Raw genomic sequence first — 19,500 nt, 5'->3', positions numbered from 1 at the left:
AGTAAACTACATCGTGCAGGACCTCGAGGTACTCCTCAGACCTAGGTATAAATCTAATCATAAAAAAAAAGGAAAGTTATAGAAGGTAAATGGAATTTTTGAAAACTTAGATTTAGTAGAAACACCTCTGGAAAATTTCAAATGGAAATCAAAAGCAGTACAGTTCTGCTTATTTTTCAGCTCTGCATGGCACTTGGACAAAAATTGAGCATACATTTGAGCATAAGACCCTGACAAGCAAATGCAGTGAAGCAGAAATATTAAATACATATTTTTCTGACAACAGTGCATCAAAAATTACATTCTAAAAGGGACTTTTGAAACAAGTTAAAAATTATTTGGAAACTAACTTAATCCAAAAGAACGGGAAGATCAAAGAACAGATCATAGAATGATCCATAATTTCACTGAAGATAATGATAAGTGACACAGTAGATAAGAATTTGTAGGATACGGTCAAAGCAATATTTAGGGGAAAATTATATCTCTACAATTTATCTCAGTAAAAGAAAAAGAGCAGATCAGCAAATTGGGCATACAACTAAAATTCAAACCTAGAAAACCAGTGAATTTAAAATCTCCAATTAAACACAAAAATAAAAAAAAAAAGGAGAGTTTAAAAAATTGAAAATAAAAAAAATTAAGCTAACAAAATGAAGAGCTATTTAGAAAAACAACAAAATAGATAAGTCATTGGCTGATTCATACTTTTTGAAAAAGGAAGAAAACCAAATTATCAGTATCAAAAATGAAAAAGATGAGTTCACAATCAACGAAAATAAAATGAAAGCAATTAGGAGGAGCTCTTTTGCCCAACTATATGCCAGTAAAATGGACAATCTAAATGAAATGAATGAATATTTACAACAATAAAATTGTTCAGACTGACATAACAGGAAATAGAATGCTTAAATAACTATTCTAGGAAAAAAAATTGAACAAGCCATAAATGAAGCCCCGTCAAGAATGTAAAGGATTTTATAAGTGAATTCTACCAAATATTTAAAGAACATTTCATTCCAATACTACATAAATTGTTTGGAAATATTTATTAAGAGGGGGAGGATTCTGGGAAGATGGTAGAGTAGGTCAGATTTGATTGTTCATGTGTAGACAAAACCAATATCACAAAAATGACAATTTTACCTAACTAATGTATTTAATGCGATCTCAATTAAATTACTAAAAAATTATTTTACTGCGTTAGAAAAAAATAACAGAATTCACTTGGAAAAACAAAAGGTTAAGAATTTCAAAGAAACTTATAAAAAAATGTAAAGGAAGAAGATTCAATAGTAATAGACCTCAGATTATAAAAGACAAAGGCACTTAATTTTTAATATCTACTACTCATTAAGAAATGGAAAGGTAGATCAGTGCAGTAGAGTAGACATACAATACACTGTAGCAAAGAATTATAATGTAAAGATCTAAGTTTTAGGGATAAGAATTCATTATTTTGTAAAATAAAAAAATTATTGAGAAGCTGGAAAGCAGTCTGGCAGAAGTTGGGCGTAAACCAGTGTACTAGGATAATACAAGAACTTGATATAAAGGGAAATATTAATATCAGACTCATGAATAGGAGAACAGTTTATGAACAAATGAGAGAGCATTATAAGGTGTAAAATGGAAAACTTTGAAGGTATTAAATTTAAAAGTTTTTATGCAAATAAGGCCAATGTAGCCAAGATTAGAAGAAAGGCAGAAAACTGGGGGTGGGGTGCGTGGGAGGGGGAATTTCATAGTCTCTCTGACAAAGATCTTATTTCTCAAAATGTAAAGAAATTTGTCAAATTTTTGAGTCATTCCCCAATTGATTTATGGTCAACAGATGTGAATAGGCAGTTTTTTGATAAAGAAATCAAAACTACATGTAATATATGAAAAAATGCAAATTAAAGCAACTTTGAGCTATCTGTCAGATTGGTTAAAATGATAGATGCCCTTCAGATTGTAAAATGGCTAAACAAGTTGCGGCATATGATTGTGTTGGAATACTGCTGAGCTCTAAGAAGTGATAGGCTGATTGATTTTAGAAAAACATGGAAAGGCTTGCCTAGAAAAAATGAGGTGAAATGAGCAGTACTGATATTGTCCTAAGTACAGTTTGAATGACTGATTCATCTTGAGTATCGTAAATACTCAGACCAACTACAAAGGACCTGAGAAGGAAGATGCTATCCCCCTCCAAGGAAGAAAAGTGTGTGTGTGTGTGTGTGTGTGTGTGTGTGTGTGTGTGTGTGTGTGTTCATGTTTACTTATAGCCTTCTTCAGGCCTAGGTGGGAATAGAGAGAGAGAAAAAAATAAAAATTGCGCAGCAGAAAACAAAAGAAAATTTAGGAGGAAGCACAGAAAAGCTGGGTAGCTTTGAAAACTATTCTTATTACATAGGTTTTCCAAAAAAAAGTAAACAGTGTGAAATGGGAATACATGGTTTTATACTGAATCCTTTCTTTGTTCTGCAGTGTTCATGTTCCTTTTTTCTCCTCTTTTTGTATTGAAGTTTAAATGAATAAAAATATTTTTAAAAAGAAAATAGATATAAAGAGGAAATCTCAGACCACATTCCTTCTATGAAACAAATAAGGCCTTACTACCTAATCAGGGAGAGTCAAAATAGATTAATTTCCCTAATGAATATTGATGCAGAATTTTTAAATGAAATACTAGAAATGAGATTACAGCAATATATCACAAAGATCATACACTGTCAGCAGGTGGGATTTATACCAGGAATTCAGGTCTGGTTCAGTGTTAGGAAAACTAAACATAAGAGAAAAATTTTGCTTTTGTCATAATTCAACTCCCATTCCTATTAAAAATACTGGAAAGCACAAGGATAAATGGATGATAATCAGTATCTACCTGAAAGCAAGAGCAAAAATCTGCAATCATGATATAGTAAAAACTTTTCTGGTAAGGTTAGGGGTGAAGCAAGGATGCCTATTGTCACATTTACTATTTATTATCACAATAAAATGTTAGCTGTAGCAGTAAGACAAGAAAAAGAAGATAAAGGATAAGCGTAGGCAATGAGGAAACAAAGCCTTCACTTTTTGCAGAGGAGATTGTGGTTTCTTAGAGAACCCTACAGAGTCAGCTAAACAACTAATCAAAACAATGAACAACTTCATCCAAGTTGCCAGGATGTGAAATAAACCCACACAAATCATTAGCATTTCTGTATATTATCACACAATCCAGCAGGAAGAGGTAAATTCCATTGAATGTAATTACAGACAGTGTAAAGTACTTGGGAATTCTACCTCCTGAGACGAAAAGGAACTACATGAATACAATTACCGAACACTGCGCACAAATAAAGACACATCCAATTAATTGCTTATAGGTGGGCTGAGTTAAGATAATAAAAATGACAATACTACTTACTTAATTTACTTATTCAGTGCCACACCAAGCAAACTACAAAGAATTTCTTTACAACGTCAGGAAAAATAATAACAGTTCATCTGGTGGAACAAAATGTCAAGAATATGAAGGAAATTAATGAAGAAAGAAAATGGAAAGGGAGGGGGCCTTGTAGTACCAGCTCTCAAACTGCTACAGAGCTTTTGGGTCCTACATAAGAAATAGGTTGAGCGACGAAATAGATTAAGAACGTGATATTTACGGAATTATATTTCCTGAAGTAAAACAAGCACAGTAAACAAACGATTTCAGCTGTTGGATCAAGACCTCACTATAAAACATGAACTGGAAAGCGGTCTGGCAGAAACTAGATATAGATCAGTATCTCACACCGTTTCTCAAGATAAGCACAAAATAGGCAAATGATTTAGTAGACATACCTTATAACACATTTCTATGTTGCTGAATACACTACATATATATATATATGTATGTATGTATATGTGTGTGTGTGTGTGTGTGTGTGTGTGTGTGTGTATATATATACACCTCTTCAACATGATGGGATTATGGTAAGGCATATAAATAGGACTGACATTTGGTTAAGTTTAACATTCTAACTGAAATTCTAGAAAATATTTTTTTAACCATCAATAGCAGCTAGTTACCTAAAAATTCAAATGTGTTTGAAGAATCCATGTTCTTTATATTGAAATTTTTCACTCATTTAAAGAAATTTAGAGCTTCACATGATATTTGTTTTTGCATTATTTCTGGACTTTTGATAGAAGTCTTTGTAAGAAGCCTTTTAAAAAATTCTTCTATTTGCTATTTAGTGCTTGTAAGTCCAGATTGACAGGTTGTAAGTAAGGAGAATTTTGTTGTTCTTCCTTAGTTTTGTTTCCCAGGCTCCATGGCCACAGCAATCTCTAGTTTCCAGGTGTTAGATAATATTTCCCAGGCCTATGACTTGTACACATCTCCACCATGGTTGTGCAGTGCAATACAGGGGTAACATAATGTGATTTTTATTAGACTTGCTCTGAGTGACGGTATTGCTGAAGTTAACCTGTGAGGCTGTTGCTGGCAGTATGCTTTCTTTATCTGTTGCCCTATAAAGCACGTGGTCACTGGTCAGTGAGTGGGGCAGCCATTTGGGATTTGGGTAATGCATAGAGGAATGCATGTACCTGCCTTGATCAGCCCCCATCGAGGCCTAGGGGGATCCCATAGCCGAATATGACAGCGTAATACTGTGTATACTTTGATCGACCCCCATCAAGGCTTGAGGGTATTTAGGGATGCACAAGCTACGATGCTGTGCATGTCTTGACTGACCCCATCAAGAGGTAAGGATAGCTACCCCTCATTCTTGCTGGCCCCTGCAAGAAGGTGATTAGGGAGTGCTTTAGTAGATGGTGCTCCCATGATCAGCAACTTCCATTAAGAAGACTAGAATAAAGTAAGATTATTAACCCCTCCAAAGCTGTCTTCCTGTCCTTCCTGTCTGACCAGATCAAGAGTGAACCTATTAGAGGCTGGAGTCCAAAAACTCACATGTGTAAAATTATTGGTGGTAAAACCGCAGGTGAAACCACCACCTTACTTCAAAGTTTAAAATCAATTCAGTTTAACTCAATAAATATTTATTAAATGCTTACTGTTTGGAGAGTATTTTGCTGGGCCCTAGTTTATACACTAAGTTAAATAATAACCTGGTCCTTTGCTTGTAGAATTTATTATCTAGTACTTAGATAAGATACATGCATACTTCAGTTCCCTCATTTTAGAGTTATGGCAACTGAGGCTCAGAAAGGTAAATGACTAATGTTGTACAGTTGGTGGGTGTGAGTCTAGACCCCTGGCCTCCTAACTGAGCCCAGGGTTCTGTCAGTTTTGACAAGGGCTCATGAAGAGTGACTTATAAGGACCCTGGGCACTTAAATAAAGCAATAAGCATTGTCACTTGATTCCATTTTATGGACCAATCGGATTTTATGTTTTAGTTACCCTAGTTTTTCAGAGAAAATTGGTTGCCTTTGAACCTTTGTTGGCAGATACCAATGGAAGCTGTGGATATGCCATATGGGATAAATAATTGATTTTCTTTGAACTGCTTATCATGAAAATCAGCTTTTTTATGTTTTTTCTTTCTTGTACTTTTTAGCTGGAGGGCGAAAGATCTGTACTCAATAACCAGCTGTTAGAGATGAAAAAGAGGTAAGGGTTTTTTAAAAAAGATTTTTCAATATGGTCATTATTGTCAGAGTATTGGGACTTGCTTTAAAGGTACAAAGGAAAGTTTCTTATGCCCAGAAAAGTGCATGATGGTAGTTTGACATTCCTACCTAATACAGTGAATAGAAAATTAAATGCAAATGTTTTCACTTGGGTTACCATTCAAACTTGAGAGAGGCATATTTAGTTTCGTTTATCAACATAGTTGTACTTTGTGACTTTTCTTCTGTAGCATACAAGTCCTGTTAGATACAATTAAAAATACCATTTAATTTTCTGTGAAGTACCAGAATCTCATGTGAAACCTGATATTGGAAGTATAAAAAAGTGAACTTTCCAGTTATAGTAATTGATTGAAAGCAAATAATTTTTCAGGTTCCAGTTCATTTTCTTTAAAAGAGCTTTAATATCGTTATGCTTTCATAATAAGATTGTAACAATGGCAACCCAGGATTATTTTAATCATCATTTTGAGTAGCAGTGAACTGTGCCCCTATTGATATAAGCTCTTCAGAAGCCTGATGCTTGTGCATCCTGATGGAATCACTGTCTGCTCTTACTGAATGAGCGGCTTGTTTCCATCCCAAAAAACTCTGTGCTTAGTATTGTATGTCAGGCAAGACGTGCCCAGGGAACCTTAGCCTGTGGTTTGCAGTCAGAATGCTGAATGAGAACTATTGTCTAACCAATGAAACCAAATTTATGGTTATTTTTAAAAGATGCTTCCTGGGAGAGAGCAGCTTAACCATGGGATAATCTTCCATGCCTCCCCTGCCACTAACAAGGCACATGACATCCTGCCTAGGCATTACTGTACTTCATTCAGGGAGTGCTTCAGCTCTGTGAACAGCATTATAAATTATATGTGGTCAGTTTGAAAGAGTTTAAACACAAAATAGAAATTTGGGGCCTAAACAAGGCAGGCTGAGACATGGGTCCTTCAAGGGGAGTGCCACTAGGTTGACTTCATGAACTAGTAGTAAACTGTCCAGATGAGCAGAGTTGTAGCAACTCATACATTTTTGGAGATAAAAGGAAAGTCTTAAAGAAAAATTAATCAGGTCCCAAATTTCTTTCTCCTAGAAAGCTCTTCATGTAAACTCCTAGGAGTCTTTGAAAAAATGAATAGTGCTTGTTCTTTTACAGTTTTTTGCAAGTGAATTTATAAATAATGTGCTGACATAATTTCTGTCTTTGGGTTTTTTAAAAAATAGATTGACAACATTTTTTCTCCAAATGACTTTTATTTAAGACTAACTTTAGGAGTAAATCCTATCATTTATCAGCCCTTATTTGCTTGACAAAATGAAATTATATAAAAGTGTTTCTGTAATTCATGTATTTCGCAATACGATTATTCAGTCGATTAAATATAGTCATATCCTATAAAAAGACCACATTTGGGGGCCTATGATATTATTTCTCCCCTTTCCCCCATCTATACTGCCAGTTAAGCCCTTGGTATATTTAGGAAATAGACTGACAAATACACATTTTTCCCCAGGAATGGGTAACTTCTAATGTGGAGATGCTCAGAAAACCAATTCCAGGTGTTAGAATTATTTTTCAAATCTTCCTAGATTTTTTTTCTTTTGGGAACTCTCAGTGCAAATTCATTTTGACTAATTAATTATGCTCCTAAATGTGAGTTTGCAGTCAGTTCTATAAGTGAATTATCTTCAGTTCTACATGTGTAACTGCAAAATAAATTGTTAGTAAGATCCTGCAAAATAACTTTAATAGCAAACTTATATTAAAAAAAACAAACAAAGCAAAAGAGATCTTAAGTCATCCATTTACAAATAACTTGAGGGAATATCTGTGCCTTCAGTGAAAGGTTCCGAGTACTAATGTTCAGAAACTCCAAAAATCAAGCACTTGAGTAACCTTGGGAAGGTTACTTAAACTCCTTGGACCTCATTTTCCCTAATTATAGACAGTCTGTAAGGTCTTTTTCCGTTCTGAATTTAGGATCTTACTAATTCAAGAAACAGAACAGCTACTAAACAACTGAATTTAAAAACTGATTGGAATGAAAATGCAAATAAGTTTAATTCAGGATAACCTGAAAAAATTGTTTTGTACCAACGATCATTATGTTGAAATTCAATTTGAATGATACTTTCAACTCCAAATAAACGATAAGAAAAAGCATTTTGAAGAAATCCTGAAAGCCATTATTCATATTCAAAAACAGGTGTTTTAAAGTGAAGACAATTGTTTGGAAATCATACCTTTTAGTTGTTAAATTATGCACAAGTGTTATTTGAGGTGTCCTCAAAATTGCCCCTTTTAAAAGTGCTTCATACTTTAGTCTTTAGGGTAGAGAAACATGTTAACATTACTAATGAGTGTCCATCTATGCTGGTGATCTTTTTCTGCCCTTTGCATACTAAACAGCAGTCAGTGACAGGGGAGGGCATATAAAAAATCTGCTCATTTAATTAGGTGAAATTGTTTAAAAGTGGGGCGGGTGCTTTCCAAGCAGTCTCCAAGGTATCTTCTGAAGAAATACAGTAAGCCTTACCATTCTCAGTACAGTCATTCAGATGCCATGTGAGAATGTGGTTTCAGCACCCCCAGCACCCCAGCCATGCTGGCAGCCTTTGGCAGCAGGAGAGCCCCAGGCTTCTCTAGCTTCTCTAGGCTTCCGGACACTGAGGAAGAAGCTTCCAGGCTCGAAACCCAGAAGAGATCTGCCCTTGCCCTCTCCAGTGATTCTTCCTGGGGCAGATATGTCCGTAGGAAATGATAATTCTTTGGTGCTGTTATTTACAAACTCACAAAGAAGGGGGTTCTGTGTTTCTTCAGCGCGTTAGACTCATTGTGGATTGCTAACTGTCTTACTGTCTTCGGGCTTGCGCAACTTATCAATGCTCATTTCACTCCTCTCTTTTCCCTTTCCTACTCTTGCTTCCTTTGCTATATCTGTGTGTCTTTAATGGTAAGACTAAAGAAAGTCTATCCACGTTATAATAAATAATTTTTATATTTTTTTAGTAAAAAATTGTTGTATATATTTTTGGCTGCCTTTGTCCCTCAGTGTCTTGCTTTTGTTTTGTAAAATACTCTTCGCAGTATTTATATATTTATATATATACATATATATATACATACACACACATATGTATTTATTTTTTATTTATATGATAAAGAATTTCAGTGCAAATTTAGTTCTCCTTACTGTATTTTGCATTTCTCTTCATGTTTCTAACATGTGGTTCTTGTTATCTTGCATTTTTAAAGCTTGCCCAGTAACACTTTAAGGTATTTGCTTCATTACTGGAATTTATTTCTATTGTGGTAGTAAGAAAAGAATCTGGGCAATGTGTTCCCCTTTAAAATAATAAATCCCTACCCTGGTCAATTCTTGCTCAGCTGGTATTAGATTAAAAAAATAATAGGGGAGCCATTTCAGTCAAGTAATTATCACACTGTTAGTTGTGGATTTATTGAGTCCTTGCTAGACTATTACTATTAGTAGCTCTCAGGTTGGATGTGGGACTTAGTTTTGGTCCTAAAAACAATCTGCTTAGTGGAGCTGCCAGTAAGGATCTGACACAAGAAGATCTATCACAGAAAGTTATGGATTTCAGGTCTGCCTATACATAGACATTTTTTTCTTGGCAGAGCAGGCACTGTTTGTATTTTCTGTTAGACCATGGCTACGTGGTCACAGGGCTGGTAGCATTTTACCGTCTGACTTGGAATAAACGCTTTTTTTTTCCAGCTTGGATTTGACAGCCTCTAGAGTTTTGATCTCTTGGACAAATAGCAAAGAACGGCAGAATTAACCGTTCTTTCAACCCTACACAACAAAGTATTGCTCAGCAGCTTCTTCCAGAAACAGGCATCTTCTCTAGAGGTCATGTAGCAGGGAGAGAATCCTGTCAGGGGAACATCCGTCAACATTCTTTCATTGCTTCTCCTTTCCCTTACCCCCAAGGTGGACATCCCATAAGATCTGGCCAACTTTTAACCTGAATTACAGGAGAATCCAGCTCTCTTGTGGCCATATTCTCTCAGGAGAAGCAGTTAACATTATGTTTTTCATTCGGTAGGTGAGATAGAAATAAAACACGTTAATCCAAGGCAGTTTTGACACTATATGCTACTATGCAAATTTCCTAGAAAAGTAACTTGTAGGGGCATCACACAATGTGGACACAGGTATGATTTCCTTCTTCCTAAATCTTTTGACTAATAGCCATTTATTACCTGCTTGATGTTAGGTTCCAACACCTTTACTGCAAATCAGTCATTTTACATAGAGTGAAAGTAAGTCCGTATCTTCAGTAGAAAGTCCATTTTCTCATTCCGTTATGCATTTGACCGTACTATTGTCTACCCTTCTCCGATGCGGATGTAAGAAACCATGGTGTATCCAAGCCAGGGAATTCTAGTCAAACCCAGATTCTTTTCTGACTACCTACCATTCTGGAGTATAAGTGTGAGCTGAGCAATGAGGTTAAGACAGCACTTATATTTTCATCTTTGCTTGGGTTTCCAGTTTACCCGGAGTCATTATACTATTGTGATTCATGTGCTGGATATCGTGGGTCTCACTAAAATGGACACAAATAAAGACTGCAAATTTTTAACCTGGGCCTGCTAGCTGTTCCATTCTCTAGTTTGTCATGAGAAGGATGTATCCAATACTGAGTCCTGTCCTGTTCACCAGCTATTTGTTATGTAATTCAGTGTAATTTGGCTTCATGCTTAAGATGATTATATCTTGGTGAAAAATAAATCATTTAGATAAGATTCTAGGTTGTTGGACAGTTAAGAACATACAATATCTAAGAAGATTTTTTTTTTCCTCCCATTTCCCCTCAGAGTACCTATTTTTATAATATCAGCTTGTTCTCTTCATTCCCATGGACAATTCATTTTTTACCCTTTACACCAACCTCTTTCTGAATTGTCTTTACTTTCACTTTTTCTCCTTTGCCTCTCTCAATTTTGTAATTTCCCCAGTCCAGGTCTTTTTCTGTCTCTCCGCTCTTCCTTTTTTTTTTTTTTCTTACCTCTTCCTCTGGCTATGAGCTGAAGGCTTTCCTGCCATTAAAGGGTTCAATAGCTCTTTCTGATATGTCAGCATGAATAAGAAGATACCCAAAAGATATTTTTACAAGGGTCAGAGATCTTGAGTCAGTCACAGACCTAGAATTGCAGTCCAATCATCATTCCCCACCTGATAAATAGTTTTACCTTCCTCTGACCATTACACAGTAATGCTTAGCATCTCTTTTAGATTCTACAATTCCTGAGCAATAATCCAAATTTTCCTTAGTTCACAAGGCAGTAGTACTAATGTTGCTATTATTACTTTGGTATAATTTGTCTCTTAAAACATGTGGGTGAAAATTTCTTAATAAGCAAACATAAATTAGTGAGGACCAGAAGATACTTCCAGCATAACCAGCGCTTTGCATGAAAACTGTATAATTAAGCTTTGCATGTGGTTTTTGTTGCTTGAGTGAAAATTATTCCAGGAAGTAACAAAATTCAATTCAAAATTAGATTTTGGTGAATTGTTTTATTTGACACAGTTTCTGAGTCTACACCTTCCAAACCAATTAACATTTTTCCTTAAATTCAAATGGATGTGATGATGTGCAGATTCTGGCATGTATATGCGTAGGTAAACTTTTTTTGTTTTTTCTTTCTGCATTAAGTAAAATCCCCAACTGCTTTTGCAGTGTGATAGTTTTGATATCCTTACAAATCTCCTTTTATAAATTGTTTCAGTAGTCTTAGAAATTAACTTAAACTTGCCAGTGTTAATTTTGCCTTTGTGTTTTAACACAGATACATACACGCTTGTCTGTGTATGTTGATAACTCTTGGTTGATTTCTGGAACTCTTTAACTCTCTTTGGTTTTTTAGAGAATCCGTGTACAAAACAGACACTGATGAAGAGAGAGCTTCCTTACAGAAATCCATCAGTATTACTAGTGCCTTGCTCACAGAAAAGGACGCAGAACTGGAAAAACTCAGAAATGAGGTGCAGTACAATCTAGAGATGAGTCTTCATGCCACCTTTATTTATTAAAATTCAAAGCCTAAGTATTTATAAATGACTTTTATTCCAGGTCACAGTGCTCCGGGGAGAAAATGCTTCTGCCAAGTCTTTACATTCAGTTGTTCAGTCATTAGAATCAGATAAGGTGAAACTGGAACTGAAGGTGAAGAACCTGGAGCTGAAACTTAAGGAAAACAAGAGGCAGCTGAGCGGCTTTGGAGGTAAAGGCGATAGAGATTTGGCTTTTCAGAGCTGTGGCGCTCAGACAGATTTCACCAGCACTGACTGAGCTCCATCATGTGCAGAAAGCTCCCAGTGCTAAACTGAGGAATGTTTTTGTGATGTGTTTGCGATGTGCCACAGCCCCGTTAGAGACGGCTCAGAGGCCAGCATGTAAAAGGACATTCTCTGCTCTTAGAGAAATTAAGTCAAATAGAAGGGATGGGACAAGTACAAACTGCTATCAGAGAAGCCAAGGGAATCAATGGTAGACTCCATGGAGGAGTCACCAAGATTGACCACCCTTACTTTACAGCCTGTGTTAGCAAGGAGATAGTGATGCTCCAGATTCATCATAGACTGGGGAGTGGGAGATAGTGCTCTTGAGTCAGAGGACCTGAGTTCCAATTCTGACTCTGCCCCTTACTACCTACATGACCTTGGGCAAGTCCCTTCACCTCCCTGGGCCTCAGGTTTCCCTTCTCTAAAATGAAAGTGCTAAACACCTCTGAGGACCCTTCCATTTCTAGACCTATGATCTTCTGACCCTGTCTGTGAATATTTCTTTTAAATAGCAGACCTTTAGAATGTCTTGGTGGACACAGGTTTGCACATATAAGGACAGAGGCAATGATAATCTATATCAACTCCATTGTGACTTTGACCTCTTCATATGCCATTTCTCTTTTCTTGCCCTCGCTGGGGTGACCTCGGAGCTCCCCATTCAGGATGACTTTTGGACATGATAATAGACTAGACAGAAAAGAGTCCTGGGTGATAGATATAATCAAAGCCCTTTAAATTATGAAGGGTCTAGATAAGGGGACCTTGAGCTTTTCCTTAGGCCTCTTCTCAGATAGGCTTCCTTCTTAAAGCTAAATTCAAAGCCTAAGTATTCTAAATAACTCTTATCAAGGTCACAGTGCTCAGTGGAGAAAATGCCCTTGCCAAGTCCTTGCATTCAAATGTTTAATCCCTAAGGTTGAATAAAGTGAAGCTGGACCCTTGTGGGCCCTCCTAAGTCCCTTCCCTTTCTCCAGGGTTATGTGGACCTGATCAGGAAGCGTTAGAGAAAGAGTAATTTTCTCTCTGGCTCATTTGCCTTCATCCATGTTTTACACTGGGAAATTTCCAGTAGGCTTGTCTATATTTTTGTGGATATGGAAAGAAGGAAAGAAACATTTATTACTTTTTGCTAAGCACTTTACAAATATTATCTTATTTCATTCTCATACCCTGTGAAGTATTTGCTGTTATCCCCATTTTATGGATGACAAAACTGAGGCAAACAGGGTTAAGTGACTTGCCCAGGATCAAACAGCTTTTCGGTTTCTGAGGCTAGATTTGAATTCAAGTCTTCCTGACTCCACTGCCCCACCTTGTTTACCTAAGGATAACAGGATTCCCCAATCTCATACTAGCTTTCAGGGTAACAAATGCATATCTAGTAGAGGCCATGCTTATTTTACCCCACAGGAAGTATAAGGTGCCAAGGACTTACAGGAGGACACAGAGACAGAAAGCCCTTGAGCACTCACTGTAGTTTCTAAGCTTCCCTTGGAAGGTGGGGAGTGGGGCAACCCCTCAATATCCTGGTGAAATCCTTTCTCCCACAAGATGGCACAGAACCCTGATATCCTGGTAGTGCCATCCTGTAGCTTTTCCCCTCACACCACATACAGTTTACGATCCCATATGATCTGCACAATCCAAGTAACTCAGTCATAGTTGGGGTCTTGCTCCTCATATTCTACGGTTAGTCTCTCCACTAGACCTTGAGCTAAAAAATTGCTACACAAATGATGTTCTTTTTCCAAAAGACACACCGCTCAAGAATTCCCTTCCTCTCTAGAAGCTTGAACTTTTAAACTTAGATTTACTCACGAGGCAGTTCCCAGAGTTGGCACTGCCAAAGAACTCTCCCTTCTCTTGTTAAAAGATGCCCCCTCCTCTAGGCAGGAGGTTAGGAGCCAGGAACATTGTTCACGAGTTCCTCTTGTAGCCTCCATGGGCCAGCACATATGACTGCCTCGGATGTGTTTCTGCAGGAAGAGAGCCCTGCCGGCCATTGTGACCTCTTGGGCTGAGACGATCCACTTTTACAATTTGTCCCAGGCCCCAGAGGCAAGCACATGGCTACTTCTGCCCTGGCTTTCCCTGCGAGGTTCCATCCATTCACTGGTCAGGAGGGGATGAGGGGGTGCCCTTTTGCTTGTTTCTCACCCTGCATTCTTTCTGAAAGACAGGAGGAAAGGACAGAGTTGGATGAGAGTTGCCGCAGTCTGGTGCAGGGACTTCTCCGCCTGGAGATTCTCCTTGTAGGAGCTCTAGCCCCCTTAATCACTGGTATCCTATCAGGAGCTGTCTGTTCTCTTAGCAAGGTGCTTGGCTGTGTCCATCCTTTCTCTGTGAGCAGGGGTTCTTAGAGCTCGTGAACGTGTTCTACAAACATTTTGGTAACTGTCTTTCAGTTTAGTTTCCTTTGTAATTCTCACTGCTTTGTTGTGTGCGTTTAAAGCATCCACAAAGAATGAGTTTCTGTATTTTTTTTAACGTTCTTTGTTTTATACATTTGAAAACATTGTTCTGAAAATAAGCTTCATCAGATTGCCCTAAAATGTTGGCTGAAGAACCTCTCCCACAGAAGGAGAGGTATTCTCATCACACTCATCGGGGAATTTCCCTCCCGTTTATTATAAAAGTTTATAATAATAACCTTTGATGATGCTGCTTTTCGTGGTTTAATCATAATTGACTATGGAAACTTCATCTGTATTTTTCAAACCACAAAAAGTTGCAATTATTTTTCCAAATTCTTTTCTCTTTTTCTTTTCCATTTAAGGTAATTCTGAAGAGGAGGAGAGAGCTCAAGAGAGTCAGGTAAAACCTTTTTTTTTTTTTTCTCTTTAAAATAATGCCCTGAGTAGAACATGTTTTTTTTTAGGGAGGAGGGAGGATGAATTTATTTTCTAAAAGCCAAGATTAACAAAATTTAATTATTTTTTTTTAATTCAATGAAACATTAACGTAGGTGGACTGTTTTCCATTTTAAAATGTAATTTTACATCTGCAAACATCCATCTTTCATTTTAGAATTATGGGCTTAGGGTGTTATAATGGAATTGGGACCTGCTGTTGCTAATTATCTATGATATAATGGATGTTAAGTGGTTTTTAAATGCTACATAAATATCTATCAATATTACCTGTAAGGAAAGCTATTCATTTTCTACTAATCACTAGGATGGGGACAGTGGGGAGGGCAGAAACATTTCAGTAGGGCTCCTCCCTCTAGAAGTATCTTTGTTTGCTTGTTTAGTTTGCCTTTGGAAGCAGTAATGCCCTATTAATGTTGTTTTCTCTTCCCCCCCTCCCCTTCCTTTGCTTCTGCCTATTTCGTCTGCTGCTGGCCGCCCTTTCTACCACTCAGCAAATGGTTTGTTTCTGTTTCCTAAGCTTTTATTCTGTGGTTATTTGCGGTTTCAATCCCTGTACTTAAGTCCATTTAATGATTTTGTTCTCCATTTACCCCACCCCAGAAACTCCCCCTTATGATAAATCCGACATGAGTTTCTTAGTCAAATGGCAACCTAAAAATATCTGAGATTCATTTGGGAAATGAAAATGGATGTTGGAAGCTGTGCTCCAAGGGGACCTGATTGCTTCTCACCCTGGGAGGGGTATGATACTCTGCAGTGATAGAATATAGTGGTCTGTGGCTTTTTCCATAATGGGTCAAACAACAAAAATTGCTGATAAAGTCAGGGAGGATAAGCGTATATTTATAGACTGGAAGATGAGCTCCTGAGCAATCAGGGTTGGTCTGTATTCCATACTATTTAAATTTTAGCAGCTAGGCTTATCTAAACATCATGGAAGAATTATTTGTGACATTAAACATTTGCAGGAGAAACAAAAGGTGCTAGTAACCCATTTGATTTTGGTGACCCCTCCATGCAGAAGGAAGCAGGGGATGCTGTTTCATTATTTCATGATAGCCCATATCAGCTATGGTGCATGTTGCCTTGATTCCCTTTTCTCAGCATAACTATTTGGTTTTCTAACACCAAAGGGAGTTTTCACCTGCAGTTTGACCTCCTCTCTTGCCCCCCATTTTTCTGACACTTCTTTGACCTATCACTCCTACTGTGCACACGTTTTACAACTGATTAACAGGGTACTGGACATTAATGGGCATATGGGCATGTGAGGGCATATGTTGAGGTACTCTAAAAAGGAAATTAAGAAGGTCAGGTTTTGGGCCACATATGCATAAGTAGAGACATAAAAGGTTATTGGAGAATTCTTTATTCCTACTAGAAGAAACAGCTACTTGACTATCATTTTCCACACAAGCAAACAGTTTGATTCCATGGAATAATTGGGAAAAGCTATAGCCCACTTTGTTGCTATCAGAGTGTAACCAATAACACATTGGACTGTTTTTAAAAATCAGCATAGCCCAATTGAAGCTGAAAGAAATCTATTAGGCAGAATTTTAAACTCGTTTAAAATCCTTAAGTCGTCCTAAGTTAAGATCTTAGCTGGACGATTCCCTTCTAGTGCATGTGACAACATTTGTTTGATAGTGAACAGTGTTGAGCCCTCCAGTTATGGATGGTGTGGCTTCCTGCTGCCCAATGGCAGTATGTCACCTTATCTCCCAGGTGCTCCTGCATTTGACAAGTCCCTTATTTTAGTTTTTCTCTTTTTTTTTTTTCAAATGAACCAGATCGATTTCCTGAATTCAGTAATAGTGGATCTTCAGAGGAAAAATCAAGACTTAAAGATGAAGGTAGAAATGATGTCAGAAGCTGCTCTAAATGGGAATGACCTGAATAACTATGACAGGTATTTAGTACTGATATAGACTTATTATAAGGACTGGTTCTAGTGGTTTTTGAAAACAAACATGGGGAATGCTGACAGTTATATAGATTTTTCAAAGCTCGAATCTATTAAATCACAAGTATTTAAATTCTAGAGGTAGAAAATAATTAATTTTTTGTGTAGCAGACAATTTAAAAAGCGGGTAATAGAACAATCCCTCATAATAAGATTTTGTAAATATAAAGAGAGGGGCATCATGATGCACATAGCATTGGGCTTGGAGTCAAGAAGACCCAAGTTCAAAATGGATCTCAGATACTAGCTGGATGACCCTGGACATGTCATTCAGTTGCTGTCTGCCTCAGTTTCCTCATCTGTAAACCCTCCTAGGGTTGTTGTGGGATCAAATGAGATAATCTTTGTAAAAAAACATGTAGCATGGTGCCTGGCACACAGGAGCTGCTTAATAAATGTTGGCTGTTAGTATCATTTTTTCCTCTTGAATGCATGTTGCTAAAGCCAAGTTTCTTACTTTATTCCCATTGGAATGGCAGTGATGATCAGGAGAAACAGTTCAAGAAGAAACCTCGCCTTTTCTGTGATATTTGTGACTGCTTTGACCTACATGACACTGAGGACTGTCCCACCCAGACCCAGGTGTCCGAGGATCCTCCCCATTCCACACACCACGGCAGCCGGAGTGAAGAGCGCCCCTACTGTGAGATCTGCGAGATGTTTGGGCACTGGGCAACCAATTGTAATGACGATGAGACATTCTGATGCCCCCACACCAGGAATGTTGTCTTCTTCGGATGCACGCACACCTGAACAGTGGAACACCAGCATTGGTGTGTGCAGACTTCAGGAAGATTCACATTATTTTTTGACCCTTCAACAAATCGTAAAAAAAATATTTTGATCTTCCATGAACACCCCTTTTTATTCTTTCTTCAAGCTAAAGTTGAAATAATAAATAGGTGAGTTGTCACCTCTTACTGTCTTCTTTATGTGTTTGATATTTAATAAGACGTTTGCACCAGATGCCATTATGTTAATTATCCATAGGGAAACCTCATGGAGCAGAGAACTATCCTTATGTTATCTTATTTAAATGAAATTTAAAATTATGCTGTTAATTTTCATATTTGCACTAAAATTTCAAGGCTGCATTTGTACATTTAGATTTTTTTAAAAAATAGCTTTGACACTGGAATGAGTTAAAAAAGTGTTCCATCTTACATTTCCATCTACTCATTTAAAATGTTTTCTTCTTGATCAGAGAATTTCTAAGCTCTATATGCTGCGCTTCCTGGATGTCAGGAGTGCCTTTATTTCAGGCTTGACATGTTGTGTGATTATAAAATCATGAAGCAGGCCAAGGGAAGTGAGGCCCCTCCAAGTCACTGTGGGGACAGCTTAGGACCTGGAGGCTGCATATTTACTCTTCTTCCTAGGATTTTTGTTTTTGCTTTTCATTTTTGCATAATCTCAGCTTCTATATATTGTGTATATATATTTTTAAAAATCTCTATTTTTTTGGAAAAAAAATACAGGAAGTTTTGTTTTCAGGTTTTTAACTTTATTAAAGTGAAAAACAATTTTTAATCTCTTTCGTTCATTACAACATACCTGCCTAACCCAGAAAAAGCACCACATGGTTTTGCAACTATGAAGGTTTTTATTTGCCTCCTTTAAAAACCTGTACATTGGAGGATTCTTTTTTTTCTTCTAGAAATTCATTCCTCCCTCTCTCCTGTTGCCATTTTCCCTAGCAGCCGATTATTTAATGAAGCGCAAAATCTCAATAAGAAATAAAACACTTAGGTTAACCAATTTTTGGTCTTTCTCCCTGCTCCTTCCCCTTCTACTTTCTCTGGTTTACTATATTTTTAAATGAATGTAAGTTGGCAAATTCAACGTGAATAATTTTGGATTTTCTTGTAGCAAAAATAAAATATAAAACCTCATCCAACAGAACAGTTTCTGAAACAGTTCAAATTATTTATCTTCTCTTGAATGTCTCTTAGAATATGTAAGAAATAAATATACCATGTCTTCCATTCAGTGTGGGTTTCCAATACAATATGGGTTTACTTTTCTTCTATAATTGTATATATTCCTTAAATGTATTCTCCTTCCCCCCCAAGATTGTAAACTGCATATTTGGCACATGAATATATTTTTAAAGAAGAAAACCCACTTCTGTAATCATCTGAAAAGTCTGGGTTACAGGTGTATGATAATAGTAGGAATTGTTCTGATAAGTTAAACATGTAAAGCAGTATTAAATGTTGGACAACTTGAGTGTTCTGTATCTACTTTAATAAAGAATTATTCTTTTGTTGGTAGTGATAAATCTGGGTTACTCTGGGAGTGGTTGTGGCTCCTGTCATACCAGATTTTTTTTTAAAGTAATTAGGGCAATGTGGCTACTTGTTCCACCAGGGCCTCTCCTTACCTTAGTAGAAAACCTTTGAAAATTGCTGTGGCTAAAAATCTGCTCCTCAGAGTACAGATACATCTTCGTTCCATCTCTGGTCTCATACTTGAAATCTTTCCAGCATGATAGAACCTGCCCTGACTTGTGATCTGGATCAAGCAGCGTTCCGTTAACGTGGCATCCCAGAAACCCAGAATTTGAGACTGGAAAGGGACCTCTGCAGTATCTAGCCCAACCTGTACTCCAAAAAAGCCCCTATTCTGGCACTTGTTCTCCTTCTGCTCAAGACCTATACCACCTCCCAAGGCAGCCCCATTGCACTAATCTTAAGAAAGTGTTTCTTATCTAGAATAAACTGACCTTTCTGCAACTTCA

General features: G+C 37.2%; 1 protein-coding gene across 18 annotated transcripts in view; it reads left to right on the top strand.

The window, feature by feature from the left end:
- Window positions 1–19,033, top strand: part of CLIP1 (CAP-Gly domain containing linker protein 1) — a 143,792-nt gene extending 124,759 nt beyond the window's left edge. For 17 of the 18 annotated variants that reach the window (XM_072600574.1, XM_072600579.1, XM_072600568.1 and 14 more), the window contains 6 exons: window positions 5,541–5,593; window positions 11,501–11,618; window positions 11,707–11,857; window positions 14,698–14,735; window positions 16,588–16,706; window positions 17,240–19,033. In XM_072600574.1, coding sequence (XP_072456675.1) covers window positions 5,541–5,593; window positions 11,501–11,618; window positions 11,707–11,857; window positions 14,698–14,735; window positions 16,588–16,706; window positions 17,240–17,465 — 705 coding nt within the window. In that variant the 3' untranslated portion in view covers window positions 17,466–19,033. Of the gene's footprint in view, window positions 1–5,540; window positions 5,594–11,500; window positions 11,619–11,706; window positions 11,858–14,697; window positions 14,736–15,285; window positions 15,466–16,587; window positions 16,707–17,239 lie in introns of those variants that run through there. The other variant, XM_072600573.1, reaches the window with a different exon arrangement.
- Window positions 19,034–19,500: the final 467 nt, after the last annotated feature.

The sequence above is a fragment of the Notamacropus eugenii genome, chromosome 4, assembly GCF_028372415.1.
Source record: "Notamacropus eugenii isolate mMacEug1 chromosome 4, mMacEug1.pri_v2, whole genome shotgun sequence".
NCBI classification, from domain to species: Eukaryota; Metazoa; Chordata; class Mammalia; order Diprotodontia; family Macropodidae; genus Notamacropus; species Notamacropus eugenii.
Note: the sequence above shows the minus strand (reverse complement) of the source record. Positions and strands in the feature narration are given on the sequence as shown.